Raw genomic sequence first — 21,746 nt, 5'->3', positions numbered from 1 at the left:
GGCATCAGGACTGCTGCTGGCTTGTTGCTCCCTTCCAGTCATGATGATCTAGCAAAAATGGAAGGCTCAGAACTCCTGCTGTCATGTTATATGTCAGGAATACAGTTTACAATAAAAATTACATGGGCGAAAAAAAAAAAGGCCTAGTGCTGAGTTCATGTCACATTTGCAATAAATGTTTAGCTTGTACATCAGAAAAACCTCCAGTGTGCATGCAATACATGTCCATAGCCAAATAGGTACAAAAAGAGTGCAATGGTGCATGCGGGTAACATACTTCTTGCTCGAGGATCATTAAAAACAGAAGAAGATTTTGGTAGGAATGCTGCTTTAAATATTCATGTGAAAAGTGCTGATTCCCCAGGCAGAGATCCAGCAAGACAAGGATTTGATCAAAGAGAACCTATCATCAGTTTCATGCTGCCCTATGCATGGGTCATCAGGATAGTGCCTGGTGGCTTTTGCCTACCTTGCTGGCCTTAAAGAACCATTCCACTTTTTTTTTATTACTCTCCTGGCAGCAGGCTGACATGTATACTTGCCATTGCTGATTGGTGTCCCGCAACGCAGCTTCAGTCCGGTGGTACGACTCTGCTCAGATCCTACTAGAAGTGACGTCCCAGCTCTTCTGACCCCCTCTATCCTCCTGTTCTTTTGAAGGCTGGAAGTAGGGGTCTCTAATGCACCTCTATGAGAATGTTGTCATAGAAATGCATTGGAAAATCTGACTTCCTGCCTCTTGAGTTGCAGGACAGACGGCAAACAAGTCACGTGGCCGCCAGGGGGATCCAAGCAGAGCTCTATTAATCAAAGATCTATTAATCAAGGCTGGTGGGCAGGGAGAAGCCACATCTCTGATGATTCGTAGTTCAGGCAGCATGAATGTGATGACAGGTTCCCTTTAGTAAGCTGCATGGCTGTTCAACACCTTAATATGAATTTAAGACCAGGAAATGTTGTGCAATTTTCTGCTTGTGCCGGCTGAACAAATATAATAGAAGAAGGAAAGAAAGCACTATATCAGCACACCTTTATCATTTACAGAAAATATATGATTTTATTAAAGCACAGAATTGTTTTAAAAAACATACAAACATGTAATGCAATTCATAATAAGATGCACTACTGCCTCTGTCCAGCATGGTGGTGGTATATCACCTATAACCCTAGATGGGGGAAACAAAACATGAATGCACATAGATATGGGGTGCAGATAAGTACATGGCACAGTTTCTTTGTCCCTGATGAAGTTGCAGGGCGCAACGCAACAAGGAAACAAGTTTTTTTTCAAGTTTAGCATTTTTAACTGTATTGGAATCCTAAAATAGAATTTATATACTATTATCTACTGTTGCCCAATATTTTGAAATATACAGTATGTGTGATCAGCTATTAAAGGGAACCAATCACGTTAAAAATGGCTATTCAGCACACTTCCCATACATATCCTTATATCCCTTATATATGAACTTATAATCTTACTTTTATAGATTGGCGCGCTGTATGGTAATCACCGGCAAGTAGTCATCTGGCCGGTGGGCTGTGGGAAAGTAGTCACGGTCCCTTGGGCGGTTCGGCAATGTAATCACGCCCCTTTGGGCGTGAGGGGTGATTTAAACTCTAGTGAAGAGCTGACGTCCTCCGGAGTGCTGTAGCCTCCGGCGGCGCGGCAACGTTCTCATCACACTGCACATGCGCAGTACAGCAAGTCCCATTCTGTGTTGTAGGCGGCGTGATGAGAACGTTAGCGCGCTGCCGGACGCTACAGCACGCCTCCGGAGGACGTCACAGCTTCACTGGAGTTTGAATCACGCCCAGAGGGGCGTGATTACATCGCCTAACCACCCAGGGGACCGTAACTACCTTCCCTCAGCCCACCACCCAGATGACTACTTGGGCCTGATTACCATACAGCGTGCCAATCTATAATAGTAAGAATATAAGTTTTCATTTGCAGGGATGGGGGATATAAGTACATGTATGGGAAGTGTGCTGAATGATTTATCAGCACACTACCTGAGCTGAATAGCCATTTTTAATGTGATTGGTTCCCTTTAAACATTGTTTTCTGTCATGTTTGTGAGTTATTTGCTGGGTGACCATCCCTTTTAATAAGTGATTTTATTCTATATTTGCCAAGGATTGAAACATGGCTTGGTAAGTGGATTTGTATTGGGGATCAAGGTATATTCTACATTATCCAGGATTTTTTCAGTGGTTTCTTATTATTTTTTTGCTTTAACTTGTCCACTGGAAGATCAGAAAAGACCTTGGGTGAACATGATATAGATATACAGTGGTACTTTGGATTAAGAGCATAATTGTTTTCAGCACCGTGCTTGTAATCCAAATCCACTCTTAAACCAAAGCAAATTTTCCCATAAGAAATCAATGAAATGCAGACAATTGGTTCCACACCCCAAATATAATTTTTTTTTTATTCTGAATTACATGTAAAACAGATTAAACAAATATTTAGAAACAGCTGAATATGTGATACTATAACTTACAGTACAGTACAGCAATCAGCATGCGGTGTATAATGTATAGTAAGTGCATAAACCTGAAAAAACAGAAGCAGTTTGTAGATACAGGATGGAGCTGCAGATCCCCATAATGCAGTAGCGAAGTACAACAGGATAGAATAGAGAAGCAGGGGAATGGGTGTGTGTTCAGAATGGACCAATCAGGAAGTGAGAATCACAGAGCTGTGCAGGAGGACAGTGACAGACATTTCTATACAGCATTGTGAATGGCTGAGTGTAAGTGCAGGCACATTATAGCAGCAGTGTGTATAGCTGAGTGTAAGTGCAGGCACATTATAGCAGTGGTGTGTATAGCTGAGTGTGAGTGCAGGCACATTATAGCACCAGTGTGTATAGCTGAGTGTAAGTGCAGGCACATTATAGCAGAGATGGAGAGGATGAGAAACAGAAGGGCTGACAGAGACTGCAGGGAGCATGGAGGAATGAGCAGGGCAGATGTGGGCACATACATGCAGCACTATCTGTCCAGGGAGAGAGGGGTTACAGCTATGAAGAGATTATCTCCACAGTCCTGTCCCCTGATCCAAGCCCCAGCCTGAAGACTCTGCTGTGATTTAGAAGGTGAGGGAGACTTCCTGGGTCAGAGCACAGTGCTGAAGACCCCGCTATGCAGACCATGCCCCTCCCCCACTCGCCCTCCCACCCAGTACAGGGAGCTCTTAGGGTACGTTCACACTTACCGGAACCGCAGCTGATTTTCTTCTTGGATCCGCAGTAGATTTCATTTAAATAACTGAACACAGCATCAAATCTGCACCATCAAATCTGCTGCGGATCTGCTGCAGATCCTGTAGGTGTGAACGCACCCTTAAAGCGACTCTGTACCCACAATCTGACCCCCCTAAACTACTTGTACCTTTAGATAGCTGCTTTTAATCCAAGATCTGTCCTGGGGTCTGTTTGGCAGGTGATGCTCAGGGAACGCCTAAAAAAAACGAGCTCTGCTAATATACAGGTATTATTCAGATGAAGAAATGCCACAAAAACACCAAAAAGCAGTAAAAACTGTTTGATTGCATCAGTTATTGGAGCTCTGCTGTATTCACAGCACATACATTACTATGTCCAATAAGCATCACTGCATTTATTCCTGTTCGTTAGCTGTAAGATAATGAAATATGATGTAATTTTTTAAGCTAATTTATGTTTTTCTTTTTCCAGATAAAAAATACAGTATCATAGTTATTGATCCACCATGGGAAAATAAATCAGTCAAGAGGAGTAAGAGGTAATTATTTGATTATTTAACTTTTTTAACTGTTCTTGTTTCTTCATAAGAAATCACATTTGTTCACATGTAATTGCCATGGTTTACTTTGAGTTATCACACGTTAAAGAGTACCTGTCACAAAAAATAACTTTTATGACATCAGACGTATCAAAAGTTTTTGATCCCACCGGGTATCACTGCTGAGTCTCGCTGGCATTGGAAGATATAGCCAGGGAGAGGATGCGACAGCAGTGATCTCTCCCTGGTTCTATCTCCTGATCCCAGCAGGTCTCCGGTTAGATCAATAACTTTTTACATTTCTAATGAAAAACAGAAAAGTGTAACAGCAACCTGCAAGTGCTAGTGCGGGAACCCATGGAAGCCAGGTGGTGCTAACCAGGGCAGATGATGTGTACCGCTTAGGCACTTGTCATGGTGACCACGAGTGGTATGTGTCCAGAGTGCATTGAGCCCCTGTACCTAAGACAAGGTACTTGGCTACGGGGGGCCTAGTGAACAGTACCTACATCAATGGGTAGAACATCCGCCTATTGCTGTCTGTGGGCACAGAGGGACACGAGATCCAGAAATGCGGGCCTTGCCTAGTGGGTTAAAGATAGCCATCTGGGAGACCCCTAAGGAAACCTGGCACTTTGCAGCATAGTTTTCTGCTTTACCTGCTCTTTCCTGATTGCCTTCTCTTATACCTGTCTCAGTTATCAGGGCTTAAAAAGGATAGCCACCCAGTGGGGATAGGGGTTTTTTTTGTTCTCTAAGCCAATCACAGCCTTACCTTGCGACTTACTACCCGGACATGGCTAGGGTGAAGGTGCTTGGAAGGAATAAGAATAGTCTCTGAACATAAGGTCCCACAAATGGGTTTTGTCCTCCAGGTCAGGCCCGGCCCTGGAAGATACTGCATGCGGAACAACTCTGTCACAACATAGAGAAGAAACAAGTGTGTACAGCACCTAGCTTAGTGATTGGTTCTCTGTCAGTAACACATACAGTAGGAAATACATGCAAAAATACATGTTCACAGTTAACCTTTTCTAATGAATCTTCTTCAGATGTGCTTAATAGTGTAATAGGTAAAGGTGACACCAAGTGGCAGGGGTGCAAACTGCAGCCTTCTATCCCAGAGCATAAAAGTACAGTACATGGGTACTGACCTACACACATGATGATTACAGCAGTGCAGACGTACTCTGGGACACTACACTAGGACTTAATGTACATACGATCCCTGGTGTGCTAGCCATTTTTTTTATTTCTGATGACATGTCAAAAGCTATTTTTCATCACAGGTACTCTTTTTGAATATTTGTATGTATGATGATGACACCAAACCAGCTAGGAGGCAAATGCAATAAATGCAAATACAAGAGCAAACCAAAGTGGCCCCAAGCCTTTGCCATTAACATCTACTTTCTGCTGTAAGTCTAGATTCACTCTTAGGGCCCTTGCACACTTAATAAAAAAGGCGGAATTTACGAACAGAGTTCCCCCCCAAAATTCTGCCTGTCTTATTTGTTTTATGGGATTTCTCTTGTGCCTCTCCTCTCTGCTCAAAGAGTGCCTCTCCTCTCTGCTCAAAGAATGAACATGTCACTCTTTGAGTGGAGAGGAGAAGCCCAAAAGAAATCCCATTAAAGAAATAGGACAGGCAGAATTTCGAGCGAAGTCTGCTTGTAAATTCAGCCCCCTTTCCTCAGTGTGCAAGAGCCCTTCTAACTGAATCACTCCAAAACCCAGCAAATAATGATACTCTATCACGAAGCCCGATGCTTGAGATCGTGACCAATGTCTGTTTTAGTCCTAGTAAAAAACTAAAGACCAGGAAAGAAGGAAAAAATACTATCCAAGTGTCAGGTGAGGGTTTCCTCCAACAATACAGGTTCATTAGGGGACCCAGAATTGAGAGACAATGGTAGTCAACATAGGCACGTATGACAAAGAAACAGTAGGCGCTGATTTGATAATTACAACCTGCATTAATGTTTCAGACAAATATATATTGGACATTTTGTGCAATATAATATTTTTCGGGCAGAACATGCTCATTACACACAGTGATGGGCGCCTGAATGAACCGTTCTGCCAGCATAAAGATTGACAGAAAAAAGGAAAATGTGAACAGCTGAGGGGACTTAGTGGTCATGAAAACAGCAGGGGTGTTATTTTCACTGCAGCCCAACCCACTGGTCAAAAAACCCCCCACCATGGCCAGAAAACCCTTTAACTTTGGCTCTGATCTTTATTGATCCTTGCGGTACTTCATCCAACACATCAACTTTAAGAAATGTAGGATAACTTGCTGCCCAGTGTAACGAGGTTATGCCGTGGAATTGCCTATGATTTGCAGTGAAATCTCAGCAGAAAAATAGTGGACCTTTTTAATAGCATTTGCTGTAGTTTATTTTTAGTAGTTATAAAAAGGAAATGCAGGAGAAGCTTTGACATTACAACTATACATTTATGTTAATTAGGGAGAAAGTTAAAGTTCAGGTCTGTGCATTATCAGAGATGCCGTCTTTTTTCCATCTGTCGGCAGATTTAATCTAAAACTTTAAATTAAACCAGTTTCTTAGGAGCAGAAAATGCTCTGCATAGAGTATATTGTACTTATCAGTATGCATTCACATGCAGAATGTATGATGAGGAAAAATAAGCTGTAAAGATTTTTTGTATCAATCTGCCATTGACACATACATATTGGAAAATATGGTGCTATAACATGCACAGACTTTATTAACATGCTGCACCAATTTTACGCCCATATTACAACAGCTCCGATAGTGTATGGTATGTTTTTGCCTAAAGAGAGGAGCATGTTAGAAAAATGTGGGCTGATCTTTACCTAGCAGGGGGGAAGTTTGGTGCCCTCGCTATTTTCTTAACACTGGGGACTATACTTTGTTTTTTGGCTGGTTACATCCCCCAGTATAAAGAAAAGGTATGAGATTAGTTGTTTCTGATATATAAAAGACACCACACATGTAAATAGGGCTGAGCTAGAATATCTAGCCCTCATATAGTATATCCATTTTAAAGGCAGTCTACTGCATTTTCAGCACATAGAAGTATAGTATCCCATCCGATCACTTCAATGACTGGTTCTTAGTATAATTACAGGTGCTGATGTGAACCTGTTGCTATAATTTTTGCCATTCTAACTGTAGAGTCTCATAAGAATCCTTTTACTGTTGGCCTTTATATCTATTCATCTTTTAATAACCTGCCCATGTATTTAGTTTCCATGGCAGGATGTGAATTTAGTGGGACTAGAGTTTGGTTTCTTCATGTCTGTGGTGTGTACGTGGCATATGCACTGATCTGCAAAGAGAATAGGTATTATTAGCCAGGTGCAGCTGCATGGTCAGGGTAATATTTGCCACTAAGAGCTTGATGTCTGGTGCCTAGGGTGGTTGTAAGCCAGAGGGTTGGTGGGGAGATGCAGATAATAATAATAATAATAATAAAATTTTTTTCCTTTTTACAACTCTTCTTCTTTCTTTTGTTGGGACTTAAAGGGGTATTCCCCCAAGAGCTAAAAAATAAATGCTCACAAACCCAGCTGCTCCTAATCTCCAGGTCCCCCTGAGTATTTTCTGTCATCTCTTGTCTTTCTACCTGCTGCCATTTCATAGTTACAAGTTTTTCTAGAAGCAGAACATACTTATATCCAACATGGCGGCGGCCAGAAAACTACATCTCCCATCAGGCAATGCTTATGCCTGATGCCTTATGGTCCATGATGCAGCAGAGCTGATGTCTACAAGATATAGCAGAGTTGAGGTAGTGGGGTTGCAGAGTTGAGGTAGTGGGGTTGCAGAGTTGAGGTAGTGGGGTTGCAGAGTTGAGGTAGTGGGGTTGCAGAGTTGAGGTAGTGGGGTTGCAGAGTTGAGGTAGTGGGGTTGCAGAGTTGAGGTAGTGGGGTTGCAGAGTTGAGGTAGTGGGGTTGCAGAGTTGAGGTAGTGGGGTTGCAGAGTTGAGGTAGTGGGGTTGCAGAGTTGAGGTAGTATGCTTCACTAGAAACAGGGACTCCAACATGTGACCTGAATCCCAGACCCTGGGGACAGTTCACCTGAACCAACTTTATTTTTTTAGAAATAAAGTGAAATCTGTTTGTTTCAAACCAACTTGCTCATCTCTAGCTGTGACCTGTCAAGGCACAAACTCTACAAGACCTCTGTGGTATCTGGTAACTAGATATTACCAGCAGATCCTTTAAGTCCTGTGGGATATAAGGTGGAGCCTCCATGGATCAAACTTTTTTTTTTTTTAGCACATTTTGTAGATGATGGAATAGATTAGTAGATTAGATTGAATCCTGGGGAATGTGGAGGCCAAGTGTCATTGTAATGAGATGTGAGTGACATAGATTATCTGTCAGTGGTTTTTGATCTGTCTGATTGGTGTATATACACAGTGTGTATGTGTATATATAGAGTGTAACCTCTCCACCTTTTTGAGATACTCACTCCCTTTATTCAGATCAGATTTATTTTCACCATTTATTTTGCCTTCTTGCCATCTTCTTTAAAAAAGACCACCTCTCTAGTAGGCTACTTGTTAACGTAGTTTTAGGTGGTCATCTCAAAGAGGTTTTACTATATATTTATATTTGACATATAGCAAAAACTCTTTAAGGGTGCCTTCACACGTACGTCTTTAACGCTGCGTTTTTGGTGCGATTTTTTTTTTTTTACATGCGAGTTTTGATTTTCACATGAAAATCATGTGAAAATCAAAACGCGCATGTAAAAAACGCAGCGTTAAAGACGCAGCGATAAAAACGCAGCGATACGGTACGTGTGAAGCTACCCTAAGGGTAAGTTCACACTTACCAGATCCACAGCTTATTTTCTGCTGCAGATCCGCAGCAGATTTCATTTAAATAATTGAACACAGCATCAAATCTGCACCATCAAATCTGCTGCGGATCCTGTAGGTGTGAACGCACCCTTAGTTTAGATTAATCTAGGTAGGTTATGTTGGTTACTTTTATGGGAAGTTTCTGCTTGTAGGTAGGAGTGATCCAATAAAGGAGTCGGGCAGCGGCAGGGAAATGAAGTTCCCTGAAAGATCTGTAGCAGAATGAAGACTATTTATCCTGCATACTGTATCTGCTGTCATACAGCAGAGAAACCACAGGCTCCCCCTCCTGATGCTTCAGGTTGCTGAACTTTTGAGCCTTACCTCTACTGAGATTATGTAAATGTGATTGGGTATATGTGTAATGTATTCCTGGGCATGTGGAGGAAAGCCACTCTTTATACTGTGGCCTTTCACTTCATATTGTATTATGTAGTATACTTTTCACTTCTACTTGAACAGAAACTCTATCTCTAGATACCTTCAGGTCAAGATGGATGGAGTATAGAAGAAGATTTACAATATAATGAGCATCTTCTTCTGCTTTCTGCTAGAATAGAAAGAGTCCGCTCTACATTTCCCTCTGACTCTGCAGACACCCCTAGGTGGAGATGAATCACTACACCCCCATCTGTATACAGACAATGCAGATGAAACACCTGACCCCCATCTATATACAAACAAAGTAGATGCACGGAAGGTAGAGATTTTACACTGCATTTCACCATTCGTATCCAGTTAATGCAGCATTTGACAGCTTTACTGTGAAGTACTGACCACTTTGTGAATTTATGACGCCAGTGATAGGACTTGTTTGCGTGTCCATCCTTCCGTCCATCCATGTGTAGTTTACATTTCCTAAACTGATGAATAATAGATGTGATGGTAAAAATGCTGGTTGTCCATTACGTCAGAGATTTATTTTTTAAAGCATTAAATGCACATTATACATCATTCATGCCATTAGACATTGTTCCCTTGGTTGTGCTAACAAGCTACGGCATTTTCTTTTCCCTTTTACAGTTGTATACTATCCTGAATGTTATTTTTTCCCAGTCTCCACTCACCCTTGAATATCTTATGAAGCTATATTTGAAATACACCTTCTTTTTTTAACAACCATTCTTAAAATGCTCCCTTTTAAAGATGCTGTTCATTGAATTATTTAAGGATTTACAGTGGCCTCCGAGAGCACTTTACCGTCTATTTGCACTATTTTTATTCTACCGCATACACATCCGTCATCACTAAAGTAGGAATCAGCCGTAAACAATGAAAGGACACGATGGATGATTTGATCACGGTCACCACTAGGTGCCACTGTTGTCTTGTATTTGATTGTTGAACACAACAATATCCCTCCTGTGCTGGTAATGAACATGGATCTGATCCCCTCCAACATAGACTTCTGCTCTAAAACACGTTTTCATGGAACTGTTAAATGTTTAGTGCAGTATCTTTTTTTTTTTTTTTTTTTTCTTCTTTAGATATAATTCTTTATCGTCCTTGAAACTTAAAGAACTTCCTATACCTGCACTGGCAGCTCCAGGTTGCCTTGTGATAACCTGGGTGACCAATAGGCAGAAACATTTGAGGTTTGTGAAGGAAGAACTATATCCTCATTGGTCTGTCAGAAGTCTAGCAGAATGGCATTGGGTAAAGGTAAGTCACCATAATGCTCCAGTCTCCATGTCTTTCCAAACAGCAATTTAGAGGGTTTTTCTATTCCTGTTCACCCCTCATTTGTTCTTTTGTGCCCTGTTCTGTTCTACTATTATATGCTGTAATATATTTTATGCATTGTAAATCTACTGTATTGTTACAGAGAAATGAGCAACTCTTTTACTAGTATCCCTTTGATTTCTCCATCCATCAGGCCACTAGTATGAAGACTCTGCTTATAATAATCCCTTATGTTTGCTTCTCAGAACTCTTTGGCTGGGTTCACATGTAGTAATGTAATTGGTCTTTTTGCCAAAACCAAGAGTAGGTCCTCTTAAGTATTGACCAAAAGACTATGGGGGAGATTTATCAAACATGGTGTAAAGTGAAACTGGCTCAGTTGCCCCTAGCAACCAATCAGATTCCACCTTTCATTTTCCAGAGAGTCTGTGAGGAATGAAAGGTGGAATCTGATTGGTTGCTAGGGGCAACTGAGCCAGTTTCACTTTACACCATGTTTGATAAATCTCCCCCTATGTGTGAATCCAGCCTAAGGCCTTATTCACACACATACAGTTATTTTTAAAGAGTCACTGTCGTATTTTTTTTTTTGCAGAAATCAATAGTCCAGGCGATTTTAAGAAACTTTGTAATTGGGTTTATTAGCCAAATCTGCCATTATCTGCATGTAAAAAGCCTTTTCCCAGGTCCCCCCCTCCTTCCTCTTTTTCATCCACTCTGAAAAATCTGAAAATTGTGACTTGTTGCAGGAGTCGTACCCTGTCTGCTCTAGGGAGAGGGGAGGGGGGAGGAGGAAGGAGGGAGTTAGCCGGCAGCAGAAAGCAGATAACAGAGGATTACAGGCACGGAGCTGGGTGACAGCTGTAATCTGAGCTCAGACAGGTCACTGGTGACTGTCACAGGAGATATCCCGTGAGGGATTTGTAGATTAAATCTTTGTTGTCCTGTTTTGGTCTTTTCTTTAGCTCTCTCCATAGGAGAACAATGAAGACAGGGAGGAGAACTTCAAACTGCTTTTTCATGATAAAAATGCATTTTTCGGATAATAAACCCAATTACAAAGTTTCTTAAAATCGCCTGGACTATTGATTTCTGCAAAAAAAAATTTCACGACAGTGACACTTTAAGCACTGTGAAGTCCGCTAGCTAGCTCCTTGATCAGTAAAAAAAACGTTTTGCAATCCGTTTTAGTTTTTTCCACAGATCTATCACAATTGTACAGAGCTAGTTATAACATCACATCGTTGACATGATATCTGTGCTTTTCACAGATTCACAGGTGCCATATCTGTGAAATCTGTGGAAAAAAACAGAATCCATTGATTTCCAAGGGGGAAAAACATCACAAACCTCTCATCACAGGAAACTTTGTGGGATGTGTGAATTAGGCCTAAGGGTATGTTCACATGCGCACAAGATGTGCCAGTGGGAAGTGCTTCATCATGACTTCTGCTGGGCCATAGGAAGCGTTGAGGTACCCTGAAGGTCACATTGACTTTTTTTTTTTGGAAGTGGAAAGTTGATGCACGCACAGTGAAATTTATGCCCATGTGAGCGATCTAATAATATATGTTCCCCATTTTATTATCAACACCAAGTTATACATGCATTCAGAGATAACAAAAATGGGATTTGAGAATGGAAATTCTCTTTATGGGACTTTAATATTTGCCAGAAATGCTGCTAATTCCTTGGCACATTACCCCCATCCAGATCGCCATAGCTAAAATGGAGTTGAAAAATGTAGAGCACCTAAGGGCTATTGCAGATGGATTTATTTATTTCCCCTAATGGCAGAGCAGGAAACCTGCAAAGAACATTGCAGCGAGTTGTGTTATAAGTTGCCTTCCCCCATCGCAGGGGTACTCAACAACTTTTAGTGAAGGGCCACTTACCGGGGTCTATTGTCAGGTGAAGGTCCGAGCTGAATATCAGTAGGAAACGTGTTTTGTTAACTTTTCACAAACGTTGTTGAACTATTTACATACACCTTTTCCGCTTATTAGCGGAAAAACTGGCATTTTCCTCTTTCACCAGCCCTTTGAAGTTAGGTACAAAGAGGGTGCCTGCCCTAGTAGTGTATAGCCCCCCTGTGCGCTCTCCCCCTGTAGTATTTAGCCCCCCTGTGTGCTTTCCCCCAGTACTATATAGCCCCCCCTGTAGTATATAGCCCCCTGTGCACTCTCCCGCTGTAGTATATAACCCCTGTGCGCTCTCCCCCAGTAGTATATAGCCCTCCTGTTCGCTCTCCCCCTGTAGTATATAGCCCCCCAGTGAGCTCTCCGCCTGTAGTATATAGCCCCCCTGTGTGCTCTCCCCCAGTAGTATATAGCCCCCCCCCGTATGCTCTCCCCCTGTAGTATATAGCCCCCCGTGTGCTCTCCCCCTGTCGGCTCTCCCCCTCCCATATAGCCCCCTGTGCGCTCTCCCCCTCCCATACAGCATATGACATTAAAAAAAAAAAAACACTTATACTTACCCTGGTCCGGCGTCTCCTCCTCTTTTCCCTCTTGTGGCCACACTGCAGCAGTCACAAGAGGCCGCTCTCCCCTGTCCTGGCGCCGGCGCAGCAACATCACTCGAGCGCCGACACCAGAAGGGGAGTGCAGCCTCTTGTGACCGCTGCTGACACGAGAGACTGACAGGGAGGGAGCCAATTGCTCGCTCTCTCTCTGTCAGTGCTGCCGCCGCCTCACGATATTTATGAGCACTCGTTAAGAGTGCTCATAATTACTGTGCAGGAAGCAGAGATGCAGCAGGGGAGGACCCCTGCCCTATCATATAAACTAGGATCATAATGACAGAAACCAGAACAGTTGTGACTGGTTCTGTCATGGCACTGGCTTGATAAGAGTGAAAATTTCTCTGGACGTCTCCATCTTGGAATCTTTGGATTATTATACATACCTGGGTACACTTCAGTAAGACTAGCACCCACACGTTGATTTGTCTTGTGCTGCTGAGACTTCTTCTTATCCATCTTCTTTTTACGAATTCATTCTGACCCCACCGTCTGAGCAGTAGTAAGCAGTAGATGGCTGGGAGAGCACATTTTCCAAGGACTCAGTATAGTTACTCTATTTAGGGCATTACATACAAAACTTAGCTTACGTTTTTTTGTATTTTTTTTGTTTTGTTAACACTCATACACGTTCATTGGGAGGGCCTTACTAATATTAGTATACTATACTATATTGGTAAAATGTTGCATCATTTCTTCCTCCTTAGATAACCCAATCTGGAGAGTTTGTGTTTCCCATCGATTCAGTTCATAAAAAGCCCTATGAAATTCTTGTACTAGGAAGATTTGTGAGCCCAGATAATTCCACAGCAAGGTATGGCTATACTGCTCATCTGAATCGCTCCGATCTTCAGTCTTATTGCAATGCTTGTTCACCTTAGTGAGAATATGGTTACTTATACTAAGTATAGATATTTTCTTAACTTTTTTTGTTACAGGGAGTTGGAGACAATCTTACCGCCTATTCCAGAGCATAGGATTATAGTCAGCGTGCCCTGCAGTCTTCACTCCCACAAACCACCTCTTTCTGGTATGTCAGGCTCATTACAGGAATTACATTATAAATAAAGGATGTATTTTAAAGGAAAACTCCACACATGGGAAATACACATTCACCATGAAGACACATAATTACATCTACTTGATTTATTATCCCTTACATCAAAATGCGCCATCTGCTTTGCTCTGAATGTCATGTGAAAAAGTGGTACTTCAAATGCACTATTTTTTACCAATGTTTTTTTATTTTACTACTCAAATTGTTTGTTTCTTGCCTTTTCCCTTGTCACCCATAACATTCTGTATCAGTGAGCAGGTATAAGCTTCATATATAGTTGGTGAAGCAACACTAATACTCTAGAATCATATTAATAGTAATTCCATTAGAGAGTGTTATCAGATTTGCTCCCCTTAAAGTCATGTGATTATGTAGCCGTAAAGCCATATTCCCTGTCCATGACCTGTGCACAGGTTTGAATAACTTGTAGCAAAATCCATAGACTTCAAGCAACAGACCTCTTCTGCCTAAGGACTGACAAGATAACTTGCCTGGAATTTGGCTGCCCTAATGTAATATTGCCATGCATCCGCTGGTAAAAGACAGTGACATTGATAACAAGACTCTGCAAAGGAATTGATAATTATATACCTTCTATTGAGTAGCTGATGCATAAAGGGAACTAAATTGGCACAAAGATTGATATAAAGCTTGGAAATGTTGCTAATCATGCACTGCACAAACATCTATTCTGTGTCCTGCCCACTGTGCGCCGCAATCATACTTTTATTAACTTGCGTGTTATATGCAAATCTGTCTGAACTGGGCATTGGGGCGGTCCCTGAGACCTAACTAGTCATGGTCCCGGGTCTGTCCAGCGCTGTGAATCCCGCTCAGACCTGCCTCTGTGTGACACAACAAGGATACAGCGCTGTGAACCACGCCCAAAGAGGTGTGATTACAGCGCTGGGAAGACTCGGGACCGTGACTAATTAGGCCTCATGGACCGCCCGCTGCCTTGTTCAGACCGATTTGCATACAGTGGAGGAGTTAGAGCGACTCTGTACCCACAATCTGACCCCCCCCCCCCAAACCAATGGTACCTTCGGATAGCTGATTTTATTCCAAGATCTGTCCTGCGGTCCGTTCGGCAGGTAATGCAGTTATTGTCCTAAAAAACAACTTTTAAACTTGCAGCCCGTGCCACACAGGAGTATCTGTGCCCTAAATTAGCACCACCCCTCCGTCCCTCCTCCCCACCCTCTTAATCATTAGGAATGCTCCAGGCAGATTGTCTCCTATTCGTCAGCTGTGTGAATACTGAACATGGGCTGGATCGTTAAGCACCTGTACAATGTTCAGCATGGAGAAAATGTTCCTGTGGCAGGGCCGGGACAAAGAGTAGGCAGGGGTACTCCTTCCCTTTATCTATACCTGAACTACTACACCCCTCATCCACTATACCTCCACTACTACACCCCTCATGCACTATACCTCCACTACTACACCCCTTATCCACTATACCTCCACTACTACACCCCTTATCCACTATACCTCCACTACTACACCCCTTATCAACTATACCTCCACTACTACACCCCTCATGCACTATACCTCCACTACTACACCCCTTATGCACTATACCTCCACTACTACACCCCTTATCCACTATACCTCACTACTACACCCCATATCCACTATACCTCCACTACTACACCCTACCTAGAAGGAGGCACAAAGAAGATCTCCTATACTATATGGGGGCACATATTTGGCAAACCTATTTATAACCTATTTATGGGGTGCTTTGGGGGCTTGTCTACTACATGGGGGCACAGGGGGAGCACTGGTACAGTGGGAAGCAATACAGTTGCTGTCTCAAACCTTCCCCACTGCTGTGTAATCCTGTGTCTTGCTAAAAAAAAAAAAAAATTTATCCCAGGGAGGTGGGTCTGTGACAATGTCTGTGCACGTCCTGCTCTATTCAAATTCTGCCGATTCTCTATTCTGCTGATTCTGATAACGCTTGGTTCAAGGAGGGGGGGGGCGCAATTTGCCCTCTCTGCCTAGGGCACCAAAACTCCTTGTATCGGCCCTGCCTGTGGCATCCCTAATCATGGAGAGGAGGGACAGAGGCGTGGTGCAAAGTTAGGGCACAGATACTTCCATTTGTCAGGGGCTGACAAATAAGGACAATAACTTCATCACCTGCTGAACGGACCCCAGGACAGATCTTGGATTAAAAGCAGCTATCTGAAGGTACGAGTGGTTTGGAGGGGTCAGATTGTGGGTACAGAGTCACTTTAATAAAAAGTAAGTTTACACAGGGAATAGTTAGATGTTTGTGCTCTTTCCACATACGTCTTTCAGCGGTGTTCTGCGGTATACATCAAGGAAATCCCTGATCTATACCTATACCTATAATGGAATTCACTTAGTGATACCTGTCATATATAGAGTCCCATGTTTAACAAAAATATATATATCATACAATTTAATAGATACCACACATATTGTTTCTTGTTGTATCCAACTGTGTAGAATAATGCAGAAGTCCCATTATTGCATCCAGTAAATCCCAAAGTGTACCACCAAAATGGAAGTCACAATGCCACATTTCCCATACGCCCATACGCACCTTCCAACACACACATTAAAACGTGAACTGTGTGAACAATATGAAGAGAGTCCTGGAAATACGGACTATGAATATATTCAGAATTGGCCACTTAATAATATTGTACTTTTAATAATAATTGTACCACCTCCGTGTGCTCCTTTCTGTAGATATGAGCCTTGCCCCCTTGCTGTCCTGTCCTCCTCAGCAATGTGAACAGTGACCATATACAGTATACCTATAAAGGATGCAGAGTGGCTTGTATGTCACACGCGAGACTATGCTTGGCCAGAAGGATGGGGCAGCACGGGGACGAGGCTTCTCATCGCAGTGGGCGCACATACAAGTAAGTAGGTGGCATAACCTTTTTTTAAGTACCATTTATAAAATTGGGATAATGTAGCCAATTGCTTTAAGGGTGGGTTCACACGTACAGGATCCGCAGCAGATTTGATGGCCCAGATTTGAAACTACAGATTTGCTTTGAATCTGCAACTTCAAATCTGCTTCGAATCCTGTACCTGAACGCACTCTAAAGATTTTGTAGACAAGTAAGCTTGAAACTTTTTATAAAGAGACACAAGGATTTCAATATTTTATATCATAAAAGCAATAAAAGTTGTAGGTAGAAAAGCTTTCTTAGTAACGTGAATTGGTCACATTTAACATGCATAGGAAATATATACTACTGTACTGTAGAGTATCAGCTTGGTTTAGCAGCGAAACAAATGTGCAATAAATGTATTGTGGAGTTGTACTTTAAGATAATTCATGATTCAGCTGATCGATGTGGGTACTGGGTGTTGGGATCCTGACAATGAGTAATCGCTGGCCTGTTCTGTGGATTGGCTAAGGGCCCTATTATCGTTAAATCGTTCGAATCTAAACGATAATCGTTCGGTTGAAATGCAGATAACGATTAACGACTGAACGAGAAATCGTTGATCGCTTTATAAGAACTGGACCTATTTTTATCGTTGCTCATTTGCAAAACGTTCGCAAATCGTTCGCATTGAATAAGACATCGTTCTGTCTTTCGCAATAGATACGAACGCAATAGCTAATAAATAGCGAAGAAAAACGTATCATCCTATGGAAATGACTGAACGTTTTCAGGTCTTTCGCAATAGCGCTCGTTTGAGATAGTTAATCATTAACGATTATGCATCGATAATCGTGCGGTGGAATAGGGCCCTAACAGTTGGCTGTCTTTAAAACGTACTCCCTTATGTATGACTGTATTCTTCGGCTAAGTATGCCTTATATTTGCTACAGTTTTTTAAAAAAAATTAAGAAAAATCCTTGTGAATTTAGCCCTTAGCTTCACATATTTAAAGTATCATTCCTGCTGATTACCATTAGTTTTTTTTTTTTTCTTTTTTCTTGACACTTATTGAAATGTTGACGTCTGGACAGAATAGGTTTGCCCAAGGCTGTGTGACTGCGGTGCGTACTTTGTTAGAAACATAGACCTGTTTTCTAATGAAATGGGTAGAATTTTTCTTTCATGCAGTATTCATGTTGAAGACATAATTCTAGTCCTACGAGAGGGTAGACAGACGTATGTGTATGGTACATATGTAAAATATGTAGAACTGTGCGCACACAATAGAACAGAGGAAAAACCTATGACTCCTAAACGTGCAATAATTTTATAACTACCCTGTAATCCGCAGTCCGGTCAGCTAGTAATCATTCTGACAGAGTCTATGATTCCCAGGCTGAGCTCTACCTCTCTTTATATGGAATGGCAGTACATGTGCTAAATTGTGTTTCTAAACCCCCTAATCATCCTCGCCGTCTAGTGCTGGTAATGTTATCAATGTCTGCGCACATGTGAATTAGTGTAATTGACCGAGTATGTAATTATCCCATTTGTGTTCAGACAAGGATACCCTCAGCAATCGAGGGGTACTTGAGCTATAAATTACTGTTCTGGAGAAAATGACATTTCTACAGCATTACACATCATGGTGTGTGCGTGTGTGTGAAGGGGGTATAATAGTGTCAGATTAACAGAGTGGTAAAAGTTAGGTTAATGGAATGGTCTAATGGCATGCACCAAATTTATAATACCATTTCCTGTGACATATGTCTGTTGCAATCTCATACTTGTGGTATTTGTAGTCTTTCTTAGATTTTATTTGTTCATACTAGCAAAAAAACAAAGGGGATGTTTCTGTAATTTTTTCTTGCATCTGCCCCTTGGGAGATTTGGGAGGATACCATATGCATTAGGTTGTCAATTGACTTCGCCGGGTCTGGTAAAAAAATTATGCTAATCAGTATGGCAAAATACTCGTGTTAGGGTGCCTTTGCACAGAGAGATTTATGAAGCCAAAGCCAGACAGATTTTTGAAGCCAAAGCCAGGATTGGATTTGGAAAGAGGATAAATCCCAGTCTTTCCTTTATGAACTCTTCTCTGTTCATTGTCTGTTCCTGGCTTTGGCTTCAAAAATCTGTCAGATAAATATCTCTGTGTAAAGGAAGTCTTAGGGCCCTATTCCACAGTAACGATAATCGTCCGGATCGGCCCCATTTGGCCCGATTCGGCCAATTATCGTTCGGAGAAATAGAGAGAATGATCAGCCGATGATCGTGTCATTGGCTGATCGTTCATTTAGGGCCAGACCTAAAATCATCGTTCCCCCACCGCGCATCGCTACGGTTGAATAGTGGTGCGCGGCGGGCGACCAATGATTTGGCAAGCAGCAGAAGCACACATTACCTGTCCAGGCTTCTTCTCCGCTCTGTCTTCATCCCCGGGTCCCGCGCTCTCTATTTTCAGAATGGCCTGTCAGCTGACAGAGCGCTTAGCCACTCACAGGCCATTCAACCAAAAATAAAAGGTCACAGCCTATGCAGAGGGCCACGGATAAAAGGTTGCCAATATTTATTCCACCATCCCCAAGCAATATGTAACGTCTAGTGTTCTGATATGTTTAGCCCTTTATGCTTCCCTTTTGTTCAGCATATTTTCTATGACTCATACGTAAGGACATCTTCCCTAATATGCACTGTAATTTTTTTGTTTTGTTTTATTTTTTTATCTTTATTATTGCTGTCTATTAAAACCAGGATAAACCCCTTAGGAATTAGAATCTTGCAGACTAAAGTATAAAGAAGAGACATAAAAGGGCCTTTGGAGGTTTTTCCTGTAATTACACTAGTGGATACTGTTGTTAGCAACTCTGGTAACTGAAGTTTAAGCATATAAGACTGGCTGAGCTTAACAGTGGTATCCTGTAGATTTTGTTTTTGTGACTTGCTGTTCTATCTTGCCACTAATAATTTGTATGTCTGCATGCTGCATCTGTCAAGGTATGTTACTGGGTTGGGGTGAGTATTCTAATAGAAACTCTGGTGATTTACTGATCATATGAACTGAGTATTAATATTGTCATTGGATTAAATCAGCAAGTAGTATGCCATGCCTAGGGCTTAAAGATAATTAAACTCTCAGAGCAATATAAATGCTCTTCAGGTAAGGACTGCACAGTGGTGTGTGTAAATGAGGGCTCATCGGGTCACTTTGCATTGCTACACAATGGAGGTGTTCAGGTATCAAGAAGTTTAGAAAACATGTTAAAAAGGCCTGTGCCAACATAACACTTCACTGGCAGATGCATATATAAACCTTGTACCTTATTTTCTTCCCTCATGTTTGCATAGAAAAGGGGTCATGTATCCAATGATAACACTATGTAACACACAATTTTTGTTACATAACTGTTATATTTCCACAGCTTACATATAAACTTATAAAACACCAATATTTCTAATTTAAACTTTGTGGCAGTGGCCTATGCTACTTTTGTAGTTATTGATATGTAACACAAAATTTTGGCTTGTGTCTGTGTCTTTAATCATAGAAATGATCAACATTTCAATACAAACATGCAACTGTTATGAAATCTGATAAATGCTGCGTATAACAGCTCACGAATAAGTATATTTCCTGGATTTACGACTGTACTGCAAATCACTGTCATGAATAAGCCCCCAAATATAGTCTCCCATCATGTCCTCCTTATTCTGTCCTTGGTAACAGCGCTGAAATTATATTATGTCCTGGTGAAAGCGCTGGCCTTGTACCTCTGAATAAGATCCCATGTTCTTTTAGAATTTATCAAGATGGGCATCAATGATGTAGACTTTTGCTGCGTTTACACGGAATGATTATCGTTTGAATTTGCACAATAACAATCGATTTCGAACAATAATCGTACTTGTAAACGCAGCGAACGATCAAACGACAAGCGAGAAATCGTTTATTTTGATCCTACAACATAAATCGTCGTTTGTAAAAAATTTGCAGATCGTTCCGTGTAAACGATTTTATCTATGTTCGAGATAGGCTTAAGCGATCGCAAAACGATTTTTCCGTACGATATATCATTCTGTCTAAACGCTGATAGTTATAAGCATTTGAGTTACAACCTGCAGCCCATTGCAGCATAGTTCTTTATTAGAGACTGAACCAGGTGTGCATAGTTTTCAGCCTTGTGATTTCCTACAAAGCTGTGAACCGCTGAGATGAAACAGTTCCAAGCCGCTTTCTGCAGAGCTTTTTTTTTTTTTCTTGCAGTGCTTGCATGTGTAATGAGGTACCCATTATTTGGGTATTGTATGCTCAGTAGGCCTCACACATGCTAGCAGAGGCTTTCACATTTTCGCTATGATCTTAAATATCATAAATTGGCAATAGACACAGCAAAAGACATCTGTCGGGTGTGTGCAACCTCTTGACACCATCTAAAATAACTGTGTATACTAGTTTCCTTATAATCTGCCAAACATCAAATGTATTGGTTAGTTCAAGGTAACTGTATTTATACTGCTATGTGCACTTGTGGGGCAGCCCCAGATAGTCCTAGACACTTCTGGACTGTCCCAGAAAGTGCTATAAGGTTCTAGACAATTCTAGAAGAATCTTGATAGTTCTCACAGTTCCAGAAGCTTTTAGAAGTCTATACTCAGCACTGAATATTTTGAAAATATTATATGTACATTAATTTCAAAACATCACTGTGCTGACCACAAAAGCAAAGTTCATATGGAATAATGATCTTTTTTCTATTAATCTTAGACACAAACAATTAGGAAAAAATTACTTTAACACTTTGTGAAATTGTTATGTAGTCTAATGTAAAACTGTTCATCTTGCTAATTTTCTAGCAACTTAAACTAAAGAAGCCTGTAGGGTACAAACCCACACACCGTATACGCAGCAAATACGCAACAAATACGCAGCAAATACGCAGCAGTTTGATGGTGAAGATTTAATGCTGAG

The 21,746-nt window shown here is 41.5% G+C and overlaps 1 protein-coding gene across 2 annotated transcripts in view; it reads left to right on the top strand.

Moving 5' to 3' along the window:
- Positions 1-21,746, top strand: part of METTL4 (methyltransferase 4, N6-adenosine) — a 116,615-nt gene that overhangs the window by 45,591 nt on the left and 49,278 nt on the right. For both annotated transcript variants that reach the window (XM_069960086.1, XM_069960085.1), the window contains 4 exons: positions 3,708-3,774; positions 10,122-10,296; positions 13,546-13,652; positions 13,777-13,868. In XM_069960086.1, coding sequence (XP_069816187.1) covers positions 3,708-3,774; positions 10,122-10,296; positions 13,546-13,652; positions 13,777-13,868 — 441 coding nt within the window. The remainder of the gene's footprint in view (positions 1-3,707; positions 3,775-10,121; positions 10,297-13,545; positions 13,653-13,776; positions 13,869-21,746) is intronic.

This window comes from Dendropsophus ebraccatus, chromosome 2 (assembly GCF_027789765.1).
Source record: "Dendropsophus ebraccatus isolate aDenEbr1 chromosome 2, aDenEbr1.pat, whole genome shotgun sequence".
In the NCBI taxonomy this organism is placed as follows: domain Eukaryota; kingdom Metazoa; phylum Chordata; class Amphibia; order Anura; family Hylidae; genus Dendropsophus; species Dendropsophus ebraccatus.
Note: the sequence above shows the minus strand (reverse complement) of the source record. Positions and strands in the feature narration are given on the sequence as shown.